Source organism: Gadus macrocephalus, chromosome 2, assembly GCF_031168955.1.
Source record: "Gadus macrocephalus chromosome 2, ASM3116895v1".
NCBI lineage: Eukaryota > Metazoa > Chordata > Actinopteri > Gadiformes > Gadidae > Gadus > Gadus macrocephalus.
In genome coordinates, this window is record NC_082383.1 from 2,726,252 (window position 1) to 2,748,559 (window position 22,308).

General features: G+C 47.4%; 2 protein-coding genes across 2 annotated transcripts in view; one reads left to right on the forward strand and one right to left on the reverse strand.

The window, feature by feature from the left end:
* The window catches only part of LOC132471572 (myosin regulatory light chain 2, skeletal muscle), a 261,626-nt gene that overhangs the window by 136,096 nt on the left and 103,222 nt on the right, over window positions 1-22,308 (reverse strand). The window lies entirely within an intron of this gene.
* On the forward strand, window positions 2,498-20,737 carry kmt5c (lysine methyltransferase 5C). The gene is made up of 9 exons (XM_060069605.1): window positions 2,498-2,860; window positions 3,606-3,738; window positions 6,086-6,251; window positions 8,350-8,459; window positions 9,575-9,738; window positions 10,135-10,154; window positions 10,483-10,619; window positions 10,744-10,895; window positions 13,017-20,737. Exons 2-9 carry the CDS (start codon window positions 3,626-3,628, stop codon window positions 18,659-18,661), a joined length of 6,507 nt encoding a protein of 2,168 aa, XP_059925588.1. The 5' UTR covers window positions 2,498-2,860; window positions 3,606-3,625; the 3' UTR covers window positions 18,662-20,737.

The following is a 22,308-nucleotide window of genomic DNA, read 5'->3' on the forward strand; positions in this document are numbered from 1 at the left end:
GTGTTTTTCCTTTTACAGTGCCAGCAGAAACACAACAGATTATTGTTTTCTTGCTGCCTAACGAATAATGCCAATGCTTTTACACTAATTTGTTGTAGCATTATATATAGTCGATGTCAAAAAGTGTATGGTTCTTTACACACGCATACATACCACATGCATGCAAACAGAGAGAGGGAGCACAAGTAGACCTATGTCTCATTGTCTCGTACGTCATTCATGCGGTCCATTGACACATTTCTAAATCAGTGGGCGACACTCGGGGACCCTTAAATGTTCAGTTTTGGGGAATTCCAGCTCCCATCTCCACTGCTCTTTATCAAAATCTTAGTGCAAGTGCCCATTACCAGTGGGTTAGGGCAGGCCCTAGGCGGCCACACTGCTGTTCAACGTGATGGTGAGGGGGCCGCCCATAGACTGACTTCCTTTATTTTTTGTAATACCTGAAAATACCCTTTCCAGTGCATGATAAGCTTAATGGAAGTAATGGCTGATTATTCAAATCGTCCGCAATTATTTATATTAATGTATATTTTGTTTTTGCCAGTATAACCATTTAGTTCCAGTTGCATACACATGGTTGTCTATGACTGTCTAAATTTGAATGTGTGTCATCTATATTTTCTTAGTACTCAGAATGTGTTTGCCTACCCAAGTTAGGAAATAGTTTTCGATATCTTGTGGTCGGAGGATATAACCTAATTTCAAGAATTCGGGTGCGGGAAGTGACATTACTGGAGGTTGAGCAGAGGCGTTGAAGAGAAGGTGTTATTCACTTGGTGGCCGTCATCCGATGTCTTGCACAGAGAGACCTTGCTTCAGGGTTGATGGAGGGACACTTCCTACAAAAGACACAAAACAATGGCCACTTCCAGAAAGAGGTTGGACTGCTTGCCAAATGTGACGCTGTAATGCAGCAACATATTGCAATAGTGCAGAGCACAGTAGGCTACCACCCACATTATCTAGGGAAAACAATACATAAATGAGCTAATTGCTGCAATGAGTTGCAGGGTAATGGAGACAACGGAAATAGAAGAAGTCTGGAACTTCTTAATCATTTTAGATTGCCGAGAGCAAATATCTTCTTCCAAGAAAAAACCAAGATCAATTAGTTTCATTGGTTTCCTTGTGGCAGAAGATACGACTGTGCAATCTCTGGCCAACCTCATTCTCAAATAGTGAGAGGAGCATCTTCCATTGGACGAGTGCAGAGGTCAATCATCTGAGAAAGGAGCCAACATGGGAGAGGCAGCAAGGTTGTGGTGCAAGAATCTCTGAAGAAAATCCAAAGGCCTTTTTTGGTGGCATGTGGGGCAGACATTAATCTTGGGCCCAATCCTATTTCTACCCCTTACCCCTTCCCCTTGTTTTGAAGGGGGAAGGGGTAAGGGGTAGAAATGGGATTGGGCCAATTACACTTTGGGTACTTCCAGAAAACGCCTCTTCTCAGCAGGGACGAGGGCAGTCCTACCAAAACATGTCTAGGTAAGAGTGAAGACATGGGCAGAAACAAGGTTGGAGAACAGAATGAAAGAGGTAGAGGTTAAAATCTTATCAGGCTGCAGTGGTTAGGAGCCCTCTTGGAGGTGGGGGACAAGGCTACTGGTGGAAACCAATGGAGGCTCAGTCTTTGGCAGAAGTGGTGGCTCATACTGCGACTCTATTTTCTCAGTGGACTGGTTGAAGAGTCTTGCCTCTGTCCACCGTGTGAGCAAACCAATGCAGTCACCAGTACAGCAAGACATAGCTGTTGATCTCATCTCCAAAACACAGTTTCCCTGGTTTTGCACACGTAAGAGTTTTTTTTTACGTGGCACCTGATAAGCTTACCACAGATGATTTCAGAATGACCTGATAATCATGACATCAGGACACAGACCTGTATTTGTTTACCCTGAAGGTATCCCATTGTGTACTCTATAATTTAATTTATAACATACATTTCATTTTATTGCATTTCCTATTATTACGTTTTTGCTGCAGTAAAGTTTAATGTTTGCACCAAATGTATTCCACCGAATGGGCCCATTGATGCATAGTTGGCTAGCCTTATTTCTGGATATTCATTCACTATATTTTCAAGCAAAGTTTAAGTTGAATTCCATTTATTGTCACACAATTAGCAATACAGGTTTAGCAGCATTTCAAAGATAAACTATTGTTGTCCAAGCTACATATTGTACTGATGAGTATTATATAAAGTAATAGAAGGCCTCCTGTTGTCCAAAATGTAGAGGATCAGATGGAGGGAATGTGTTTTCGGTTATCAGTGATGGTTTGGGTCTCCTACGTGTTATTGACTGGATCAGGGCAGATTTCAAAAGGTAGGGATTGAACGCAATTATTTCAGCTAAAAGTCGAGCCCATTTTTAAGATCTCACCTAGGGCCCCTCACAAACACAGGCCGGCCCCGCCCACAAGCCCCAGCCTGCACCAATCGCATCTCCTAAAGCCGTGTACGGCGCTGTATTCCTCTAGAATGACCTTCCCCTGGGCCAATAGCATCACACATGGGCGTCGTCAGCTGTAGTTCGGTTACGCGGTGGACTCTACTCATCAACTTTTGGCACTGAACCTATTTTTAGCAAAGCAATCGAGCTAGCCACCCAGCTACACAACAAGCGTTCACTCCAACCGTGAACTCTGACCGGACGTTTTTGAAACGATCGTGTGCGAATCACATTTCGGTGAAATCATTTCGCGGGCGACAGACTACGGGATCCGCCAGGACTGGGTTAGCTTACACAACGACGAGGCGCTAAGCTACGTGTTGTGCTAGCTAACGTCATCCGCTCTAAACCCTTGCAATCAACAGCCCCGTCCGACGTTAGTTTTGCGGGCTACAACACACTCCCAGGTGAGCCTTGTCAAACCACTACATCTGATGTGTGTGTTGCCATAGCGTTTCATATTTAAACTGTAACACAAAGCTGTGAAGCTAGGTTCACCTAGCCTAGTTTTCCTCTGATGGCTAGCGTTAGCCGCTTCCCTGGGAGTCGAGCTGCGTCCATCCTGCTTGAATATGCATGTTGTTTACCTCGTAACCCCGAGGAGCTGTTGTGTTCTGCTGACATTATTTGAATGCAAGGTCGACCGTCCCTCAGTCCGATGCTAAGGGGGTCATGCATTTGAAAGGTCTGTTGTGCAGCCTCAGCACAACGTCCTCAAACAGCGGGAGTCTAGAGATCACTGGCATATTTTGCGGGACTGGGCTAACCGTCGTCAGCTTGTAGCTCATTATGACACTCAGGCCTGTGTGTGTGTGTGTGTGTGTGTGTGTGTGCCTGTTTCTATTTCAGTGTGTTTGCGTGTATGTATGCCTGTTTCTGTTTGGGTGTGTGTATGCCTGTTTCTGTTTGTGTGTGTGTGCGCGACGGTTTCTGTGTCTGTTTTTGTTTGCGTCTGTGTGTGTGCCTGTTTCTGTTTGCGTTTGCGTTTGCGTGTGTGTGTGTGTGTCTGTTTCTGTTTGCGTTTGTGTTAAGACAGCAGCGGGAGCAGATCTGTGTTTTGCTGGGCGGGCTCGCCCTCTCTCTAGATCAGGGCTCTTGCGTGTTATGGTTGAAATGCCCTGTGTGTCTGACCCCCTCCCCTCTCTCCCGCAGCATGCGGATGGTGGGAGGAGATGGACGGGTGCACTAGAATGAGTGTGAAGGAGCTGTGTGAGACAGATGACCTGGCCACTAGTCTGGTGCTGGACCCCCTGTTGGGGTTCAGCACCCACAAGATGAACATCAGGTAAGGCCTGCTTTGGTTTTTATATCACGTGTTATTTAAACTTTATGCTGATAGTTTGAGGTATTGCGTTGGGGATGCAGAAAACACAAAACAGATTGATTGTGTCCTTCTGTCCAGCGAATCATATCGGACACATTGAACGATGGCCCGATGTTGTTGTTATGCAGCAATAAGTTTCAGAATGATTACAAAGGGAGGCAACGTCCTGGTTTATTGCGCTTTATCAACACAGATTCCTTAACAGTGTGCTTGCGCCTCAATAAACCACATCCGGTTTAATTGATTAATCTGAACTGCATTGTATTTCTAAGTTGTCCTGTGTTTTATTGCCATGTTGGAAGTCATTCACATTCCACTTCAATATTGACTTGCTCTATGATCCTGGGTCCAGCACTGAAATGCTTGACCTGAAGTGTTATCTGTGTTTATAAGCGTTCAAAATGCCTAACTTCTAGGACATTCTGTCTTTGAAAAGCTGGGCCCAAATATGGCTTTTTGATGCTGTTGGGTAATGATGATGATGATGATGATGATGGCTTTATGTTGTTTAGACCGTCCCTTATCATTTATATGGCCTGTCGACGACACCTGACATTGACATGCCAAACCTATCTTATTGCGGAAACACTGAGCCCTGGCGTGCGTGTGCGTGTGTGTGTGTGTGTGTGTGTGTGTGTGTGTGTGAGATCCAAGTGCCTGTCATGAATCTTGCTTGAACTTTAAGGTCAGGCATTATTTTATAGGTCAGATTGGTATCCAGCTGTGTCGAGTGTCTCCTATTCTTAATTTTAAAATTGGATTGGATTGTACTTATAAACAAAAAGTGACGATGTTTATACAAACCACAACAAGTAGATTTAAAGTGAACATGTAAATTAGTAATGGATCGGACTGAATTAGGCAAATGATGCCAGTCTGATTGTCTGGTTGACTGTGCTTTTAACATGGAAAGCTAGTGTACCATTTTCTTTAAAGATTCTAGGTACAATGACAATGGGTGGTCGAGTGTGGTAAAGTGAATATGACAGTCTTGGCACAAAAAGCTGTTTAAAGTACAAAGGATAGTTCAAGTAAATGCATTTGAAAACACAGAGCAACCAATGAAGATGTCTCTCAGAGTGAAGTGGCGCAGGTTAAGTGAATCGTACTTGAAACAATGACGCGTACATTAAGGACACCTCAGGAGAAATCGACAAATAATGTTTGTCGATTTCTCCTATATAATAAATAAATAATGTCAACGACAGTTAAAGGATGATGATGGGCTTCAGAGGTGTTCTGGTAAATGCTATCACCATAATCAATGCAACCTATCAATCCTATCCCTGACTGATAGACATGTCTGACTCTGCGACAACGTTCACAGTACACACAATGCCTTCCCAGCCCTTTTGACTTACCATCTAAGAATACACCATAGTGACGATTATCGAGAACGAGGGATGCTGGGTTGGAGATAAATGGGTCAAGGTTGTGCTCCACTTCTAGCGGAGGAGGAGATGACCCCCCCCTGACCCCCGCGTTCCTTCAGTATGGAACTCTCTCTCTCCTCGGTCTGCATTCCCACAAACATTAAGGTTTGAGACGGGGGGGCCATAAATAGTCTGTATAATGGAGTTTGTTTCTTTACCTGTAGGAGGGATGAGTGACTAACACAAGGCTGTGTTTATTTCATGGTGAGTGGGCAGGGCAGCTCCGGAAAACCATGCATCGCTTTTTAGTCAATGCATGGATGCATGCGGCCACAGTCTGGTGCTCCTCCTCAACAATGAGGGGGCCGTTAAAACCAGGACGTTGTCTCCCTTTGTTATCGTACAGAAACGTATTTCTGCACAGTGGCGCACGGCACCGACATCCAGTCATCGTTCAATGCGTCTGATTTGATTCGCTGCACAGGACGACACAACGAATCCGCAGCGTTTTTGTGCATCACCAACGCAACACCCATATTGATTAATTATGGATGGATACATAATTAATTAATATAGGTGTTGGGTCGGTGATGCACAAAAACACGCCTCGACAGAAGGTTAACATTTTTGTGAGGCGCACGTCAGTCCCTTGCAGTGGATTAGGTTAACATTTTTGTGAGGCGCACGTCAGTCCCTTGCAGTGGTGTGTGTGTGTGTGTGTGTGTGTGTGTGTGTGTGTGTGTGTGTGTGTGTGTGTGTGTGTGTGTGTGTGTGTGTGTGTGTGTGTGTGTGTGTGTGTGTGTGTGTGTGTGTGTGTGTTCCAGCATTAAGTAACCCATCACTTCTTTAAGGTACCGAAAGCTGGATGCTAATCCCCATGCCGTCTGTTCCCTAACCGTTGGTCCCGCCACCCCTCTGTTCCGCCCCCCCCGCAGCCCGGTGCCCGAGGTCCGCCGCTGGGGGAACCTGAGGGAGACGCTGCTCCGCTTCCAGCGGCTGCACGACTTCCCGGCCGCCTTCGAGGCCCTGACGGAGGGAGAGGAGGCGGGGGCCTACCTCTGCGAGCTGGGCGGCCACCGCCAGGAGCTCCTGAAACAACACGTGAGGCCTGGAGCGCTGCTGACTCAAGGGCCGGTTACGGGCTGGGCGATTCATCGTATTCTGATCGCGATTTCGATTCTAGCGTCAAACGATCACAAAACTTATATCGTCGAGTTGTCAATATATATACATATATATATTTTTTTCATTAAATGTATTATAGAAAGTTTTAGAACAGCTGGATACATATCTGTTTTGTGTATTTCTTTTAAGGCGAAATTTCAAATTTCTCAGTTACAAAGTGTTTTTTTTAGATGCATCATGTTTTCAAACTCAAAAATAATTGAATAATCGTGATTTCATAATTGACCAAAATAGTCGTGATTATGATTTTTTTCCCCCTAATCTAGAAGCCGTAGGCTGATTATGGTCTCACGTTCACGCAACGCAATGACCACGCAGATGCTTCGAGGCAGTCGTGAACCTTTATGGTTCTGCGTTGGGTTTTAGTAAGCGGACCAAACGTTGTCGCCTCGATGGAAGGTTACAATTTTTGTGAGGTGCACGTCAGGCCCTCGCTGTCGGTACAGTGAGGATGTTCATAGAACCAAGCCCTAACAATCACTATGTTAACCCATTCCCCGTATGCAGAGAGATGGGTAGGATAAGATGTTGCACAATACTAATCGCTAAAGATAGCGAGGATAGGATGCTACACAATGCTAAGTACTATTTTTAAGAGAAAATTAAAAAAGAGCTCCAACCATACTACTTGGATAACCTTTTATGAATGCGTGGATACTAGGGCTGTATGTGCCCTTTTAAAATATAGCAAAGATGGAAACGTGGTAGATGAAGAGAATCTACGGTGAAAATAATTGTCTGTACTGGTTTTTGGATGACGGTAAACTAATGTTCTAAGTTCATAGGGTCCAGTAATGAATGATAATTATCAGGCGCTAAGCGAACTCGCTGTTTCAGATCGCTCAACAACACAGGGGGATAAAAAAAAAAAAAATACCTTCATGCTGAGAGTTTCAGGACATGGTGATATCCCCATGGTTACGGCCCACACTTTGTCAACATTATTATTTAATTCTTTATTTTTTATTTTTAACTGGTACGTGTCGATGAGCATGAGCGATGTTGTGTACGAAATGCACCAAACACATTCGTGCCATACTACAAGTGTTGCCTACCTATCTCGGACACAGCCCTCTCCATGGAACACTATCCAGACGGCGCAACACACACGCACACTGTGGCACTTCGCACTTCCTCTCGGCGTTGGCATCTCTTCGACATGGCGATGAAATGCTTCTCACCGGGGTGCCTCAATGTCTCTTAAAGAGACGTGCAATAACGCATGATCCTCACTGTTTGTTTTTTTCCTCTGCATTGCGCCCTTGTTTTTGAAACAGTGACGCAATATAGCATCGATTACTCTGCTTGAGAGCATACATGAGCACGTTGAAAACAAAATTTAACTTTAGTGAACCCAATACTCCCCAGGCCTAAAAAGAAAAAAAGGTTGCTTCCTGTTGGTTGTCAGTTGAGGTCATGGGTAGGTAGGGAATTTATATTTTTTCCAGCGGCAGCGAATGATAGGTAGGTTGTTTTCATTTAAGAACGAGAAAATTCGCTCATCCTTGTACAGAATGAAGAGGTGCTGTACAAAAACGTAATTATAGTTTTCATAAAAAATAAAAATGCATTTTTTATTTTTTTTAAAGCTCATAAAATAATTTGGGTCGCACATTAATTGACAGGGTCGGTCGGAAACCGGAACCAAAGAAGAATTTTTTTTTTTAGGCCCCAGCGATCATGAAAGTATTTCTGATTGTGGATGAGAAATGTTAATGGGTTTCACTTCGCCCTTTAATTTGAGGGACAATTTGTAGGATGGTATCATTGTAGTAATAAAGTGGTGTTGATGCATCCCTTCATACTGTTTACCTGGTATCAAATTGCCAATCCTGTCTTCGTCTCTCTGCCTTTCCTCCCTAGCAGTCGATAACATACTCTTGATGTCCATGTTATTCACTTACGTTCTGCCTGTCAAACCTGCACCATCGATGTCTAAATCCCTCTAAAAGAGCAGTGTACCTACTGAGATCAGTCCATAAACGTCTAAAGCGTGACCTCTTGCTTTCCGCAGGTGTACCGCTACCTCAGTGCCTTCCTGTCAGACAGCGGCGTCCGCATCGAGTCGTGCGACCGGTACTCCTCCGAGACCAACGGGGCGCGGATCACCTCCACGCGACACTGGTAAGGACCTGGGGCCGGTACTGGTTCACTGGTCAGACCAGAGATGAGGAGTACGGACAGGTGCACAGGCTATAGTCATTTACATTTAGTGCGTTTAGAAGACGCTTTTATCCAAAGCGAGTGACACTAAGTACATCTGTTTGAAGAAGGTGAAACAACGCTATATCGCGGCCGGTAAAGTAAGGATGTTTATAGAACCAAGTGCCAAGCACTAACAATTAGTAGGTTCACCCATACCCCGTACACAGCAAAGACAGCTTGGATAAGATGCTACACGATGCTAAGTACTATTTTTAAGTGCCAGAACGTACAACATAGAATAAGTGCATACAAGGAGTGTGTGAGGCTAAGGGGGAGGCTAGGTGAACTCTGAACAAGTCTCAGCACTATTCAGTTATAAGGTTTGAATAATTGCACCCTCAGGCCATCCAAGAGTGAAAAAGGGTCGAGAGGTGCCATGAAAGTGAGGCGCGTTCTTTTTTTAGAGCTTCACCTGACAAACTGTTCATAGCAGATGTTGCTGTACAGTTGATTCAACACAGAATGAGGCAGGCCAATCCATGTATCAAAACTGTTGGCTTTCACATGCTTCGGCAAGTGACTGAATCACCATAGTAATATCATAATTTTATGTAAATGTCGTGATTATTCTTTGTTATAATTCGTAGAAATGTGTTGGGTGGGTGTTTTCATGTGTTAATGCCCCCCAGGGATCCTTAAGTACCTTATCTTATACTGTAGTATAATGCTTTTATTTTTAAATGAATGAATCAGCATTAATGTCGACCCCTGATTATCCTAGGGTTAGGGTTATCAAGTTTTGTTGCAAATGCCAGATATTCGGATATGATAAGTTCCGTTATTTTTTGTATTTAGGAACTGGTTTACAGTTTATCTTTCTCCGCTATATCCAATAAAGGAAAATCAACAAGTTGTATAATATAAAATTGATTGCATTTATATAGCGCTTTTCAAGGTACCCAAAGAGTGTGTGTTTGTGTGTCACACAGACACAGACACAGACACACTGCACCTCTGGGCCCCTGTGCACCCAGTGCTCCGCGCCCCACCCGCCCCCCCCCCCCCCCCCCTTGACCCTGGGCTGTGCTCTGCAGGTTCGTGGGGGAGCGTGTGGAGGTCCTCCTGGGCTGCATCGCCGAGCTGAGCCCTGCCAACAGCGCTGTCCTCCGGGCCGGCGTCAACGACTTCAGCGTCATGTACTCCACGCGCAAACGCTGCGCACAGCTGTGGCTGGGGCCCGCCGCCTTTATTAACCACGGTGAGCCAGACGCCCCCCCCGGGACCCCGCTGCGGGGGGGCCTTGAGGCAACGGCCCCTCTGGGAGGGGGGGTCCTTTCCTCGTCAGGGTTGTTGTTTTTCACGTTGAATCCCCAAAATGCATCCGGAGGAAATGAGGAATGACGAACGTTGTGTTGGGGAAATGGGAATGAGACACGTATTTATTATCATTCAGTTTTGTTGAATTGCAGTTAAGAAGGATTAATGGTTACACCTCTTTTAAGACAACACGTCTTTTGATTACTTTTATCATGTTGATTGTAGTCTTCTAAAATTTCAATAATTACAAATATATATATATTTTTTTACTTTTGATTTATATATTTTTTGATGACTCTCTTTTCTCTCTCTTTTTGATGTGTGTCTCTGGATGTAGACTGCAGACCAAACTGCAAGGTAAGGCTGAGTTGTGCAACATACGTTTTGTTGAAAGGTTGGGCTGAAACCAAAATGCAATCACACTTTTTCTCCGCTAGTTGAAAATATATAAATCAATCATAACATCCTATAATATCAATGAATGTTCCACTGCCTCCCTAATCACGTATCTATGACTTGCCACATCGGGTGTGTCCCCCCATTTTTTTTATAATTACAGTAACTTAAATACATTACTTGCCATTTATCACAACGGCAAGTACACCTGTCCCTTTGTTTCATGCTCTGTCCCCCTGCCCCGCCCCCTCCCCTGTGGCTCCTCCCCTCCCCTGTGGCCCCGCCCCAGTTCGTCCCAGGTGAGAAGAACGGGGCGTGTGTGGAGGTGATCCGGCCAATCGCGCCCGAGGACGAGATCACGTGCTTCTACGGCGCCAGCTTCTTCGGCGAGGGCAACGAGATGTGTGAATGCTGCACTTGCGAGAGGTGCGTCGTCGAGCCCCTCGCTCAACACCCTCGCTCAACACCCCCACACAACGGACGTATCGCCTGAACGTAGCCCCGTGTCCTCACAAGGTCTTCTGTGGTCCCCCCCCCCCCCCCCCCGCAGGAAAGGCGAGGGCCACTTCAAACTGCGAGGGAAGCTGCCCGACTGCGAGGAGACAAAGGACAGCGGGAGCCAGGCGTACCTGCTCAGAGAGCGCCGGCAGGTGCATAAGAGAGGCTGCCCCTCGAGACCGCCCTCCCTCGGCGGCCACTCAGGTAACGTCAACACTGTTGTTGCTCTGCGTCACAACAAGGTTAGCGCCGGCGACGGGCTGATGAGGGGAGAGCTAATGAGGCCTGTTAGGCTCAGGGAAAAGGTGTTTAGGCAGAGTGTTTCGATGAGAATCAAAGCGTATTGATGATTAGGAAGGCGCGGCAGCTTTTATTAATCGAGCCATCGGAAATGAGAACCGCACTAGCGAGACAGACGGGTCCAGTCGGTAACGTGTGAGCACTTTCATTTCAGTGTAATTTGTTAGAAATAACAAACCGGAAAACACCCATCAGCTAGGAGTGAGGCGAAAGGCTCTGTCGGAATATATTATATTGGATATTGGACCACTCCCTGCAATTTTCTGAATAATCTTGGCTTCTCTTTCCTGATTGGTTGGGGGAAGAGCCTGTTAACGACAAGCGTGCACCCTGCGTTATTAAACTCCACCCCCAGGCGTGTTTACTGCAACCCTTTTCAAGGCAGAGACGCCAGAGTTCTCAATGCAGCATTATACACCAAGATTACAATCTTCGATATGACTTCCTAACAATTCAACACATGACTGCAGAAGGAATCCGATTTAAACTGCATTCTCAGCTGAAAAGGAGGAGGATAGATGCACGTCTGTAATATGATCTCAGGGAAATGGCCCTGAGCCTATCATGTGCATTATTCCATCAAATGTAGTCATCACTCATGGTCTTCCTGTCTCATGCTAGGGCACATCTTAGTTAAGAAATAGTGAAGCTATATCATGGATTTTATCGCAGAGACCTATATTAAACCAAGTAGTGTAAAGATCTTCAGGGTATATACTTTGAGACCTGGTCATTTTGTTGTCCAACGTAAATGGCATATATATATATATATATATAAATTTACATTTTTAGCAGCGTAGCAAAAGCCATAAAGAGGGGGCAGATCTAAGCTGTGAGCAGGCCTGCTTGGTAACTGGGGCACAGGGAGAGACCTGACCTGCCTGTGAATGGGGAGGAGCGACATGCAGCGGAAGGCAGAGAGACACGGGGAGGAGAGCTGGCCGCTCTGTGGGAAAATGATGAGATGGAAGTTCATTCATGTCCAAGCACACCGAAGGGATGTGTTGGCTAGTGAACTCGGGAAAAATGTCCCTGTTTTGTGTTGTGTGAAGAGGATGTGGAAAATGTAGCTGACCCTTGACCTCTGACGTCCTCGTTCAGTGTGCTTTTGTTTTGAGCTTAACCCCCCCCCCAAACGGTTTTTGATCGTCTCCGAGTGAGTCGGCATCTGACAGAGTATACTCCTCATGGTTCTGTCTTTTACGGTGTTCGGTTATCAGATGGTAGTAAGAAATTACGTTCCATCACATCTAATGGAAGTTGTCGCACACAAAATGTATTTTGGGACAACATCGATTACGTACACTACATTGAACTTCTAAAACGTTCATCTGACCTGCTGCAAATCTGATGTTCTCCATCCCTACACCGCCGCTCTGATCTGTTTAACACGCTCGGTCACCTTGAACGGTGTCCCAAAAGGCCAATAGGGGGTAGTGACGTTCCTGCCCTTCAGGTGGCGCTATCGATGGAGCAGATGCTGATGCAGGCTCTGTGAGGAAGAACCATAAGAAGTATGCCAGAATGCAATTAGAGTTTTTTTTCATTTCAACCGTTGCTGCCAACATGAACCCAAACAGGACGAATAGCCTATGATATGTATTCATTATATCGAAAAATGTCTACATCTATCGCAAGATGTGTTCAAATTTGAGTGTGTCTCGTTTGGCTAGTGTTTCTTGGACCCCCCCCCGGCTCTGTTTGAGGGACGACTATATCAGGCAGGGCCTCAAAAGGATTCAGAGGGCTCTGGATGTAAGCCCAGTGTTCAAACAGGGCCCAGACCGCGCAGGAGTCGGTGGCTGCGTATCACTTTGGGCCGAACAACGTGTTTGCAATGGCTTATTTTAAGCAGGTTTCAATACCTTGAGTCTAAAATTGTTGCTTTAGTTGCCCTGAATTAATCAAGTTATTTTGTGTATGCTTATTATTACACATCATTAATTTGGAACAATGCCATTGAGATTGTAATTCAGACTTTGCTTTACCTGATCCGTTTCTTCCCTCTCTTTCTCTTTCTCTTAGCTATCCCCTCCAGGAATTCCTTCACCCAACAGATGAGGAGGAATGCCTTGATCAGCAAAAAACTGACTCAGACGAAGAAGTGGAGGAAAGCAAAGCACAGAAGATCGGAGAAGAAGCCTTCATCTCCCTCCTCTGCCACACAGGACCGGTCACTTTCACTCCCGTTGCAGATTCAACTCAAGAAGCTCAGTGTGAGAGTACAGCGCCACACGGTGGATTTTCTGTTGCACTGTAAGGACCCCAAGAGCAAAGAGAGGGCCCTGCTGCTGAGTTTGGAAGAAGTCAAAACAAAGGTCAACAACGCTAAACTAGTCCCAGTTAACAACACAGAGGCCGGGAATGGAAAGGCTCAGCGCAATGTGAGTGTCAGAACACTCGGGGAGGTCAACCTGAAGCCATTTACTCTGGACTCCTCTGTCTCCTCCCGAAATAACGGGTCACCAGTTACAGGAGTGAGTGTGAGTCCTTTAACAGTGGTGGACACACCAGTGGTTCACCCGAAGATGACCACTAGAACCAGAGGGAAGATTCAGAACGTGTGCAGGGTCCCGACCGGGTCGGGGACCGCGAAGGACCAGGGGACGGTTTGTCCTCCCAAAGACGTGGACAAGAAAAACAAAGCTAACGTCCACAAACATAATATAACGGACAACGGTACGCAGAACCAAAGCATGTCCACCACCAACAGCAAGGGTGCCAGCACTGGTTCTCTGACCATCAGCGATGCCTGCACTGCAGTGAAGGAACACAGGCCTCCGGTGCCGGTCTCACCGCACACTGAACAGAAGGCCACCAGGTCTGTGTCGTCGGCCGCTAACAAGACAATGCAGACCAGCCAGCCTTCAGTGCAGGTCATGGGAGTGCTTCAGAGCCTCGCAGACAAATTAGTGAATAACGTAGTCGGCCGTGGCCCAACCTTGAAGAGGTATGTTACTGTCCACCTAACGCGGGTGAAGCTACCGCAACGTATAAAGAGTGAGAGTGAAGAGAACGAGGGCAAAGGTTCACCGGAGAAGGTGAAAGTCCGAACGCCGCCGTCAGACCGGATCCTCCGCATTAGACCAGCCAGTCAGACGGCGGCGGCGGCGGCGGCGGGGAAGGCCGATAGTGTATTGTCAGTGCAGAAACGAGATCCCAAGCAGGCGGCGGCGGAGGGTTCAGAGTTCGCCGCCGCCGCCGCTGACAGTAAGAGAGTGGTGAAGGAGATGTTTTTCAAGCCCAGTGATAATGTTAATCTCAGATGCAGGCGGGTGGCGGAGCCTGTCAGCAGCCCGCCGTGCGGGGAGGAAAAGACCGTGGAGAAAGTCATCGAGGTACAGAAAGCCTCAGGGAAAGAGGAGGGTCAGGTAGAGAAGGACGTGATGGAAAAAGGCTCTGAAGAGCTTGTGAGAACCGTTGTTTCTTCAAAAATAACTGTCGCACCCGCTAACAGTGAATCAATTCAAAAAGAGGTTGAGGGAACTGAGTCTTGCCCTGAGGCAAGCGTATGGCCGAAGATTAACCAACGCATAGCAAACCCAAATGCAAACAGTTCTAGTGACAAACCTGACAAACCCGAGGCCAGGGATCAGAGCGAAGGGTTAAAGAGTAGTAAAGTGGTTGAGGATGTTATTAAGGTGTCGCCTAGTCCAGAGAAACGGGATATTGCCATTAAACAGGCAAAAGTTCTGCTTACTGATATCTTAAAAAACGTGAGCAGTGAGCGAGAGAAGAAATCAGAGGCAGTTGAGGTGATAAATGAGATTCCTACCTTAATTCATAAAGAAGGGCACGGCGATGTAATCAAGATACTTGATGGCGAGCCATGCCCCTTACTGGGGGACAGGGATTCTCCTCCGGTGGAAAAGAGGCAGTTAAGAACTCTAAGAACCAGGCCTAAACTACCGGCGAATACCCCAGAAAACAAAGAGAAAGCAGAGAAGCCCCCCAGTAAAGAGGACGCTGCGAAAAACGAGCTAGCGGTAAATCAGGATAGTGTACAGGGGTTGTCGAGAACAAAAAAAAGCGAGTTAACAAACAGTTCCGACCCACCAACCCCCCAACCGGAGCCCCCGACTCCGCCGAAAGCCACGTCCACTGTCCTCCCAGACAGCAGTTCACAGACCCAGTCTAACATTCCTCTGAAGAAACGTATGTTTCGGAATTCTGTGGACTTGGACTCGGAGCCGGCCCCGAGTTCCCCCCACCCGGAACAGGTCTCTAAAGAGGTGACCGAGCTCGACGCTCCTGAACAGAAGGCGCTGGACTCGCCTGATTGCTCTGTCGGGGGCGGAACGGTGACCAGAGAGAGTAAGGTGAGACAAAGGAAAGGGGAAGCTCAGAAATTGACGACAGGATGGGCGGCCAAACAGAATTTCTTTGTTAAAGGAATTCGCTATAAAGCGCTAGAGTTTCGGCAAACCCGCCTGTTGAGGAACATGAGTAAGATGGTCGAGGCCGAGAAGAGGGAGGGAGACGGGGTGGACCACTGGGAGAAGCCCACCGAGGACAACCAAGATGAGAAGATCGTGGTGTTAAATAGACCGAAACTCGAACTGAGCCACGATACTAACGCTGGAGCTGAGGATGCAGTCATTTCATCCGTATCAACCGACATGGACAAGGAAACGACGGAGCAGTTCAAAATCCGCTTTAAAAGAAAGCGGGGGCGGGTTTGGGAAATGGAGAAATCGAAACAGAAGAAGTGGTGCTTAGAGCAAATGAAAAGGGAGACGTCTCCAACATGTGACCCCTTCAAGGCGATAATGGATTCAGTGTCGGTCTTAAACATGGAGATGGAGGCGGCCCAGGACCACGTCAAAGCCAGCATCAGGTCAAAGGATAACTTGCATCATCTGAAGAAGAGGGCTCAGAGGTTGGTCAAAAGTCAAGCCAATGTTTTATCTACAAGCTTGAGTTCTGATCTGAGCCAAGACTCGGATCCTAAAAAGCCTGCGGTGGAAAGCAATGACGACCTCGGCGCTCAGATCTGTAAGGATCGAGGGCAATTAGACAAGAGTCAAATTACGAGTAAGGCCCTCAAGACCCCACTCGCCATCAGCCATAAAACAAAAACGGAAGAACCCTTTCCGAAGAGCAGCTGCTGCTTCGAAGGTGAGCTCAAACCGAAACTGGAAGCTAACCTGTTGCCGAGGATCAAACTACGACGAAGGGACGATGATATCTGGGAAGTGGACAGCCACGATGGGACGGTAACGGAGACCAAGCCCAAGCTGGAAAGACAATACAGAATGGATTGTATGCAGAGCGGTCTAGGTAAAGGGCTGGGCAAAGTAAGCAAAATGGAAGGTAAAATGAGCAGCAGCAGCAGAAGCGTCGAGCTCAAAGAGGAATGCCCACACTTCTCCCTGTCCCTCTCGCCGCTGTCTCTGTACTCGCCGTTCAACGACAGCGCTGCCACCCGGGGGATGGCGTCTTCTCCTGATAGGACGACGGAGAGGTCGGTGGAGATGATGAGCAGTGTAGGCAGGAGGCCGCGGCACCGAGTGGAGCGAACGCGCCAGAGCACTGCCACGGAACCGCCCACCACCTCTTGTCTTAGTCATTCCCTCCAGCAGATCGACAACAGTCTGTCCCGGCCCCCCGAAAGCCTGTGCGAATCTCAGGCCTTGGAGAAAGCAGCCTTTCCCAGTGCGTCGTCCTCGGGGATCCAGCCCTTGTCCCACTCGCCGCCCTTCTCGTCCCAGGACAGCATGTTCAACACCGACCCCGGCTTCCTCAACTGCTGTGACGACCTCTTGGACTTCCAGTGTCTCAATTTCGAAGGTTATTATCAGACGCAGGAATGTCTGCCCACCTCACCGTCCGACCTCTGTCCTCTCGACCCCCCCACGGACCCCTTCAGCAGCCCCTTGTCCCATAGCCCCTCGGACGCTTGGAACCCAGAGACGCCCTATCTCGGCCCACCTAGTCCAGGCAACAATTTCGGCAGTGAAGAACTCCCGTTTTTGCCAAACCTCGGTTCTTCCAAAGGGGACTGTGTTCCTTTGGATTATACGGTGAAGGACAACCTCAGAGACAAAATGCCGCTCACCACAAACTTCAGTTTCCCGTCTCTGAGCAGCACTGAGGCAGCGGCCATGGATAGATTTTTGAATAAAAACCCAGGGGCCAGGTCCATGTCTAAAGAGGAGCCCAAAGTCCACCCCATGACACTGGGAGGCAAACCTCCGCTGTTTGGTGAAGGTTTTGGCACTGCATCGCAGTCTCAGATGAACCAAGCCCATCCCTCCAGTCCGGGTGCCAACTTCAAGACCATCGCAAGCACCGGGCAGCCAAAGTCGCAGTCTCATATCCGGAGCATGGGTCCGTTTCATCGTGTGAACATTCCCAACAAACCCTTCCCCGGGAATCAGCATAACGCAGGGCCCCAAAGTTGCTCCGCTAAACCCGTCCAACCCCAGCAAACGGCAAACAAATTCTTCTCCTCTCAACTCTTTAATGTAAAAAATCCAACCCCTGCAGACAATCTGTTCAACCTCCCGGACAAAAACTCTTCTGTCATTCACAGGGTTCTGAAGTATCAAGGAGGCAAGCAGACTCCCAATCTGTGTAGCGCGCCTTTCAAAGACAATGTCCGGGAGGCCGGGAGCCCATCTGCAATGTTCAAAAGGTTCAGTGACCGAGAGAAGAGCCAGCATAGTGACAAAGCTGGGGCTGGCCTAGACTACGGCAAAGGAAACTTTGTAAGTCAAGGGTTTACATCCGACAAAGGTATGGCACCTCATTACAACTCTAATCACCCTGTGACGACACACTCTCACAGCAACCAAGGCAACCCTGTTTTCACCCAGTCATTCACCAAGAGCAGAACATTGTCTGACAAACCGCCGAGTGTTGAAAACAATTTTGTACACACTAACTTTGCGTCACTACAGAGACCTTTCTTCTTTCCCAGCAAAGTGCCTGAGAGTTACGGGCCAACACACGGCAAACACCTAATGGGTGACAAAACACAAACTCTGGCTCCTGACAAGCACCAGCAGTCATACGCTCAGCACGACACCTTTGACTTCAACCTCGGCCCCCCGGTCCCCCCGTCTCTGTTTCAGCACAACACGTACCATGTACCCCACGGCGCACTGCCTGGTACACCAGCATCGGCCAATAAGACTCAGTCGTCGTCCTGCTCCGCCCCTTTCCCTCAGTCGTGTCACGGGCCTCCTTACGTACTGAACTTCAGCGGGGACCACTCCCTCACGCTGGGCCTCCGGGACGGGGCCGAGAGTCTGACGTGCTCCGGCCTGGGTCCTACGAACTACACCTACCACTGCCTCATGGAGCCCTCCGGAGCACAGGGCCGGCTGGTCCTGGAGCCCTGCGGACCACAGCTCTCCAACGCCGCCCCCTTCCCCCCGGGTGGGGGCTTTTCAGGGTTTAAAAGCCATGAGGACGCTTACAAGAAGGACCCACATCCACAGTGCCATCCTGGAGACCGCCCGTCCACCTCCCACTCGTCCATCTCCCACTCGTCCCAGTCCCACTCGTCCCAGTCCAACTCGTCCCAGTCCCACTCTTCCCAGTCCCACTCCTCCCACTGCGGACCCTCTGCATCGTCTCACTCCGTGGGCTCCAACAAGCCCAAGAGAGTGAGGCTCGTGGTCACGGATGGCACTGTGGACCTGGACCTGCAGTACTCGGACTAGGACCGGTCCGCCCAGCGGAGCTCAGACGCTCCGACCTGGACATTCAGCCGCACAACGGGAGATCTTAACGTCTCTGCGGTGCAAATGATATCTTGGTTGCAGTTGTTACTGAATGATTTCTTGTTTTTTTTATGGGATTGTTACAGAACGTTACTGATTCTGGGGGATGTTGTACAGACATCTTTTACATCGTTTTGACGTTGGTTTAGTTGTTACACCTACCGGTTTTCCAAGGTTTTCTATGGAAAACGTAACCTGTACGCTAATTGGGTCGGTCATGGTTCAGCTGTGATACCTGGGCCTCTTTCAAACTTCAACATAACCTTTAAACCTACCAATGGCTACCTGAAAGCAATATAAGTAACGCATCATCATCATGTTAGTTGTTAGAAGAGTAGATCAATGCATAATCATTTACAATTGAAGGTATGAAATCCCCCCTATTTAAACGCCTTGGATTAATAATCCAGTAGTACCAAAATGAAAATACAAATAAGAGAAATGCATTCACCATGTTGGTAGAGTTGACTCTGAACTGAATGAAATCTTTCCCAGTGTTTTACCTCCTGTACAATGTATGGCAGTATAAACCGAGGCACCAATTTCCCTTTTCTTGTAATCATGTGTAATGGCAGCTTTGTACTCGACTCTTGAATAACAATGTGATATATTGCGTTTTTTTTTAATTTAATTCTATACATTTGTATTAAGAACATTTTACCCTCATTTTGTATGAAACAGCCACCATGCGGTCATCGCTCGGCCTCTTTCTGAGTCTCATTAGAAGGAGCTGCTCTGACTGTGCAGGGCTGGGACCTGACCCGTGTGTCGTGGGCGGAACCACAATGTTGTCATTTTAGCCAACCGGGATGGATTATCGTGAGCCCGTACGGATATCGACCTGTGACCTCGAGGTCACTGTGTGATCGGCAGCTGGCCCTTTGGGTCGGCGCAGACTTTCTGGTAGATCTGTGTGTCTGCAACACGGCATAAAGGGGTGATATCATGCCACCAGCTGTGAGTGTGATCAGCCGTTACAAGCCGTTTTGAAAATTTGCCTTTTCCTGTGTTTTAGTGACATCACAAGTGGGAAAAGCAGATTTTCAAACGGCTTGTAACAACTAATCACACTCACACCAGTGGTGGCATAACATCCCCCATTTAACTTTCATTCGCTCTCCCACCCATAACCCCCTGCTCCGCAAGCTCGGAACGTTCTAGCTCCCAAAGCCTCCACTTCGACCGGCTCTAGTAAAGTACCGTGCTGTTACAGTGTGCGTCCTTTAGCTCACCGTGTGCACACGTGTTTCTGGTACATGCGTGCACCTCTGTGTATCTCACGTGCAGCGAGTGCCTCTCGCGTTGGCCGGGGCCAGCCATGCATAAAGGGAAGGGCCGCCGCGCAATACGGCGTTCTTTTCAAACTCTTCCCACGAGTGGGAATACAGAATTCCAGGACAGCTCTGTTGGGGAATGACGCGCATGAAGGGCCTGGCGAGCATAATTTCCATTATCATTGAATTTATAGACCTTGTTACATCACCGCACCCCCACCTACACGCGAACAAATACAATAATGATGGCGAATTATAACTTCATTTGGCCCCACAAGAACTCTGAGCAGAAACATTGAAATAGAATATTCCAGGGGTTTTCATAGTTATTCACTGTAACATGGTGTAGAAGAATACACCAAGAGCATTCCGCGACGCATGCCATTTTGTGTGCCGCTTCACTTAGCATCCTGCGTTCATCCATTCGTTCGACCATGGGCCTGTACTGTACTGTTTATATGGAAAGGCCAATTATTAATTTAAATATCCTCATTCTTGAAATGGTGCTCTTTGTGTTTACGTTATATTTTATTTAATTGAACAAGATGCTGAACTGTATATTTACTTATTTAACTTTAAATCAAGTTTGACCTATTAACAGACCACATTTTGCGTATATTGTTTGTTTTTTCCCATGTTGTCGAAAGTGATACTCATGCCAATTTGAACTGGCATTCCGGATAGTCTACTGTCATGTACAAATATAGCCTGAGTCATTAAAGATAAATATTTCATTTTTTTACATTGTCCTCATGTCATTATTAATGATCCTTTTGATCGTCTTTTGTAGGAATTGCTTTACCATCTCAAGAGGTCTCATTTATCGTCCCCGGCTAATTTGGCTCGGCCGTCCGACAATCCGAGGTATTGACTCGCTGGCATCAAAGTGAAATGAAGATTATCGACTTTGCTGTAAAACTGTAGATTGTCCTTAAACGTATACGTTTACATATGGTCCATTTAGCTAACTCCTCCCTCCCAGCCACTTTGAACCAGTGCAGCCTCACTAGGAATAACACGGCCTGAAACGCTCCGAAATCGTTCTAAATTGTCGTTGGGAGATGTACCACAAACCCCCGGTCCCATCTGACTTTAGTTTTGTTTAGTATTTCACTTGGTCGCAGAGCTTGATCTCTGGAGATACTATTCCGTCTCTGGCGTCTTTCGTTCTGGCGCAAAATCACTGCATGTTTAAATTGGCCAATATTTCCATGGCAAGAAATCAACCACCAAGCAAACTGCCATTAGTGTTCCAGAATCCAACACTGGTTCAGCTAAAGTGACCAGTGTGATCCTCAGCCCAGTCTAGCTCTCTAATCTAGTGGACGTCACGATCAACGGTCGACGTTGGACCGCCCGTGTATCATAGCATACTGCCAAATGTCTCACTGGCTTTCACAATTAATACTGAAGCCTTTAATACATGTTGACCGTGGGCAGTTAAAGTCCTTCCGAGTATCTTAAGAACATCACACTGGAGCAGATGGGGGGAAGCCCGGCATCACAGCCAGGGACAAACGACGCGAATAACGATGAAGTACGATATAGCACATATTACAAAAATAGGACGAAGATAAATGGACTGCATTTATACAGCGCTTTCCTGGCCAGTGGCCACTCAAAGCAATTTACAATATTGCGTAACATTTACCCATTCATGTATACATTCACACATCGATGGTGGTGTCAGCCAGCTCGTCGGGAGCAGTTGGGTTGAGGTGTCTTGCTCAGGGACACCTCGACACTCTAGCTAGGGGATCAAAATAGCAGCCTTCCAGTTAGCAGCCTACCTGCTCTGCCTCCTGAGCCACATTCCGGCCGTTGTGCACCAATCGAAATTTAATAACTTACTTAAGTGGACTGTATTATTAACCTCCTAAAACCTAAAAGTCATCGGTCGCAACGGACGCAAACGCATAAAATGCGAGTAAGGACTCCAGACCTTGTTGACTTCTCCTTGTTTTGTTTTTGACCACGTCTGCCCTTCAGCTCCTCCTCTTCTCCTGAGGCCCCCCCCCCCCCCCCCCCCCCCACTGTCCACCTCCTCTTGAGTTGCCCCTCTTGCCAGGGACATGACCCACTTTTACTCTACTGTGCTGCTGGCGTCTCCTGAGCTCAACTAAACAGTTCATTCTCATGCTAAGTACAGGCTAAACGTTTAGCACCCCTAAACAGTGCATTCTGATGCTAACATTTGAACCCAACTAAACAGTGCATTCTGATGCTAACATTTATCCCAACTAAACGGTGCATTCTGATGCTAACATATTAACCCAACTAAACAGTTCATTCTCATGCTAAGTACAGGCTAAA

What these genes read in the sequence shown, in the direction of transcription:
- kmt5c (XM_060069605.1), top strand. Translation starts at nt 3,626, where the DNA reads ATGGACGGGTGCACTAGAATGAGTGTGAAGGAGCTGTGTGAGACAGAT. An exon ending in CGCCGCCTTTATTAACCACG is followed by an intron (nt 9,739 to 10,134) that starts GTGAGCCAGACG and finishes CTCTGGATGTAG; the next exon opens with ACTGCAGACCAAACTGCAAG. An exon ending in ACTGCAGACCAAACTGCAAG is followed by an intron (nt 10,155 to 10,482) that starts GTAAGGCTGAGT and finishes GCCCCGCCCCAG; the next exon opens with TTCGTCCCAGGTGAGAAGAA.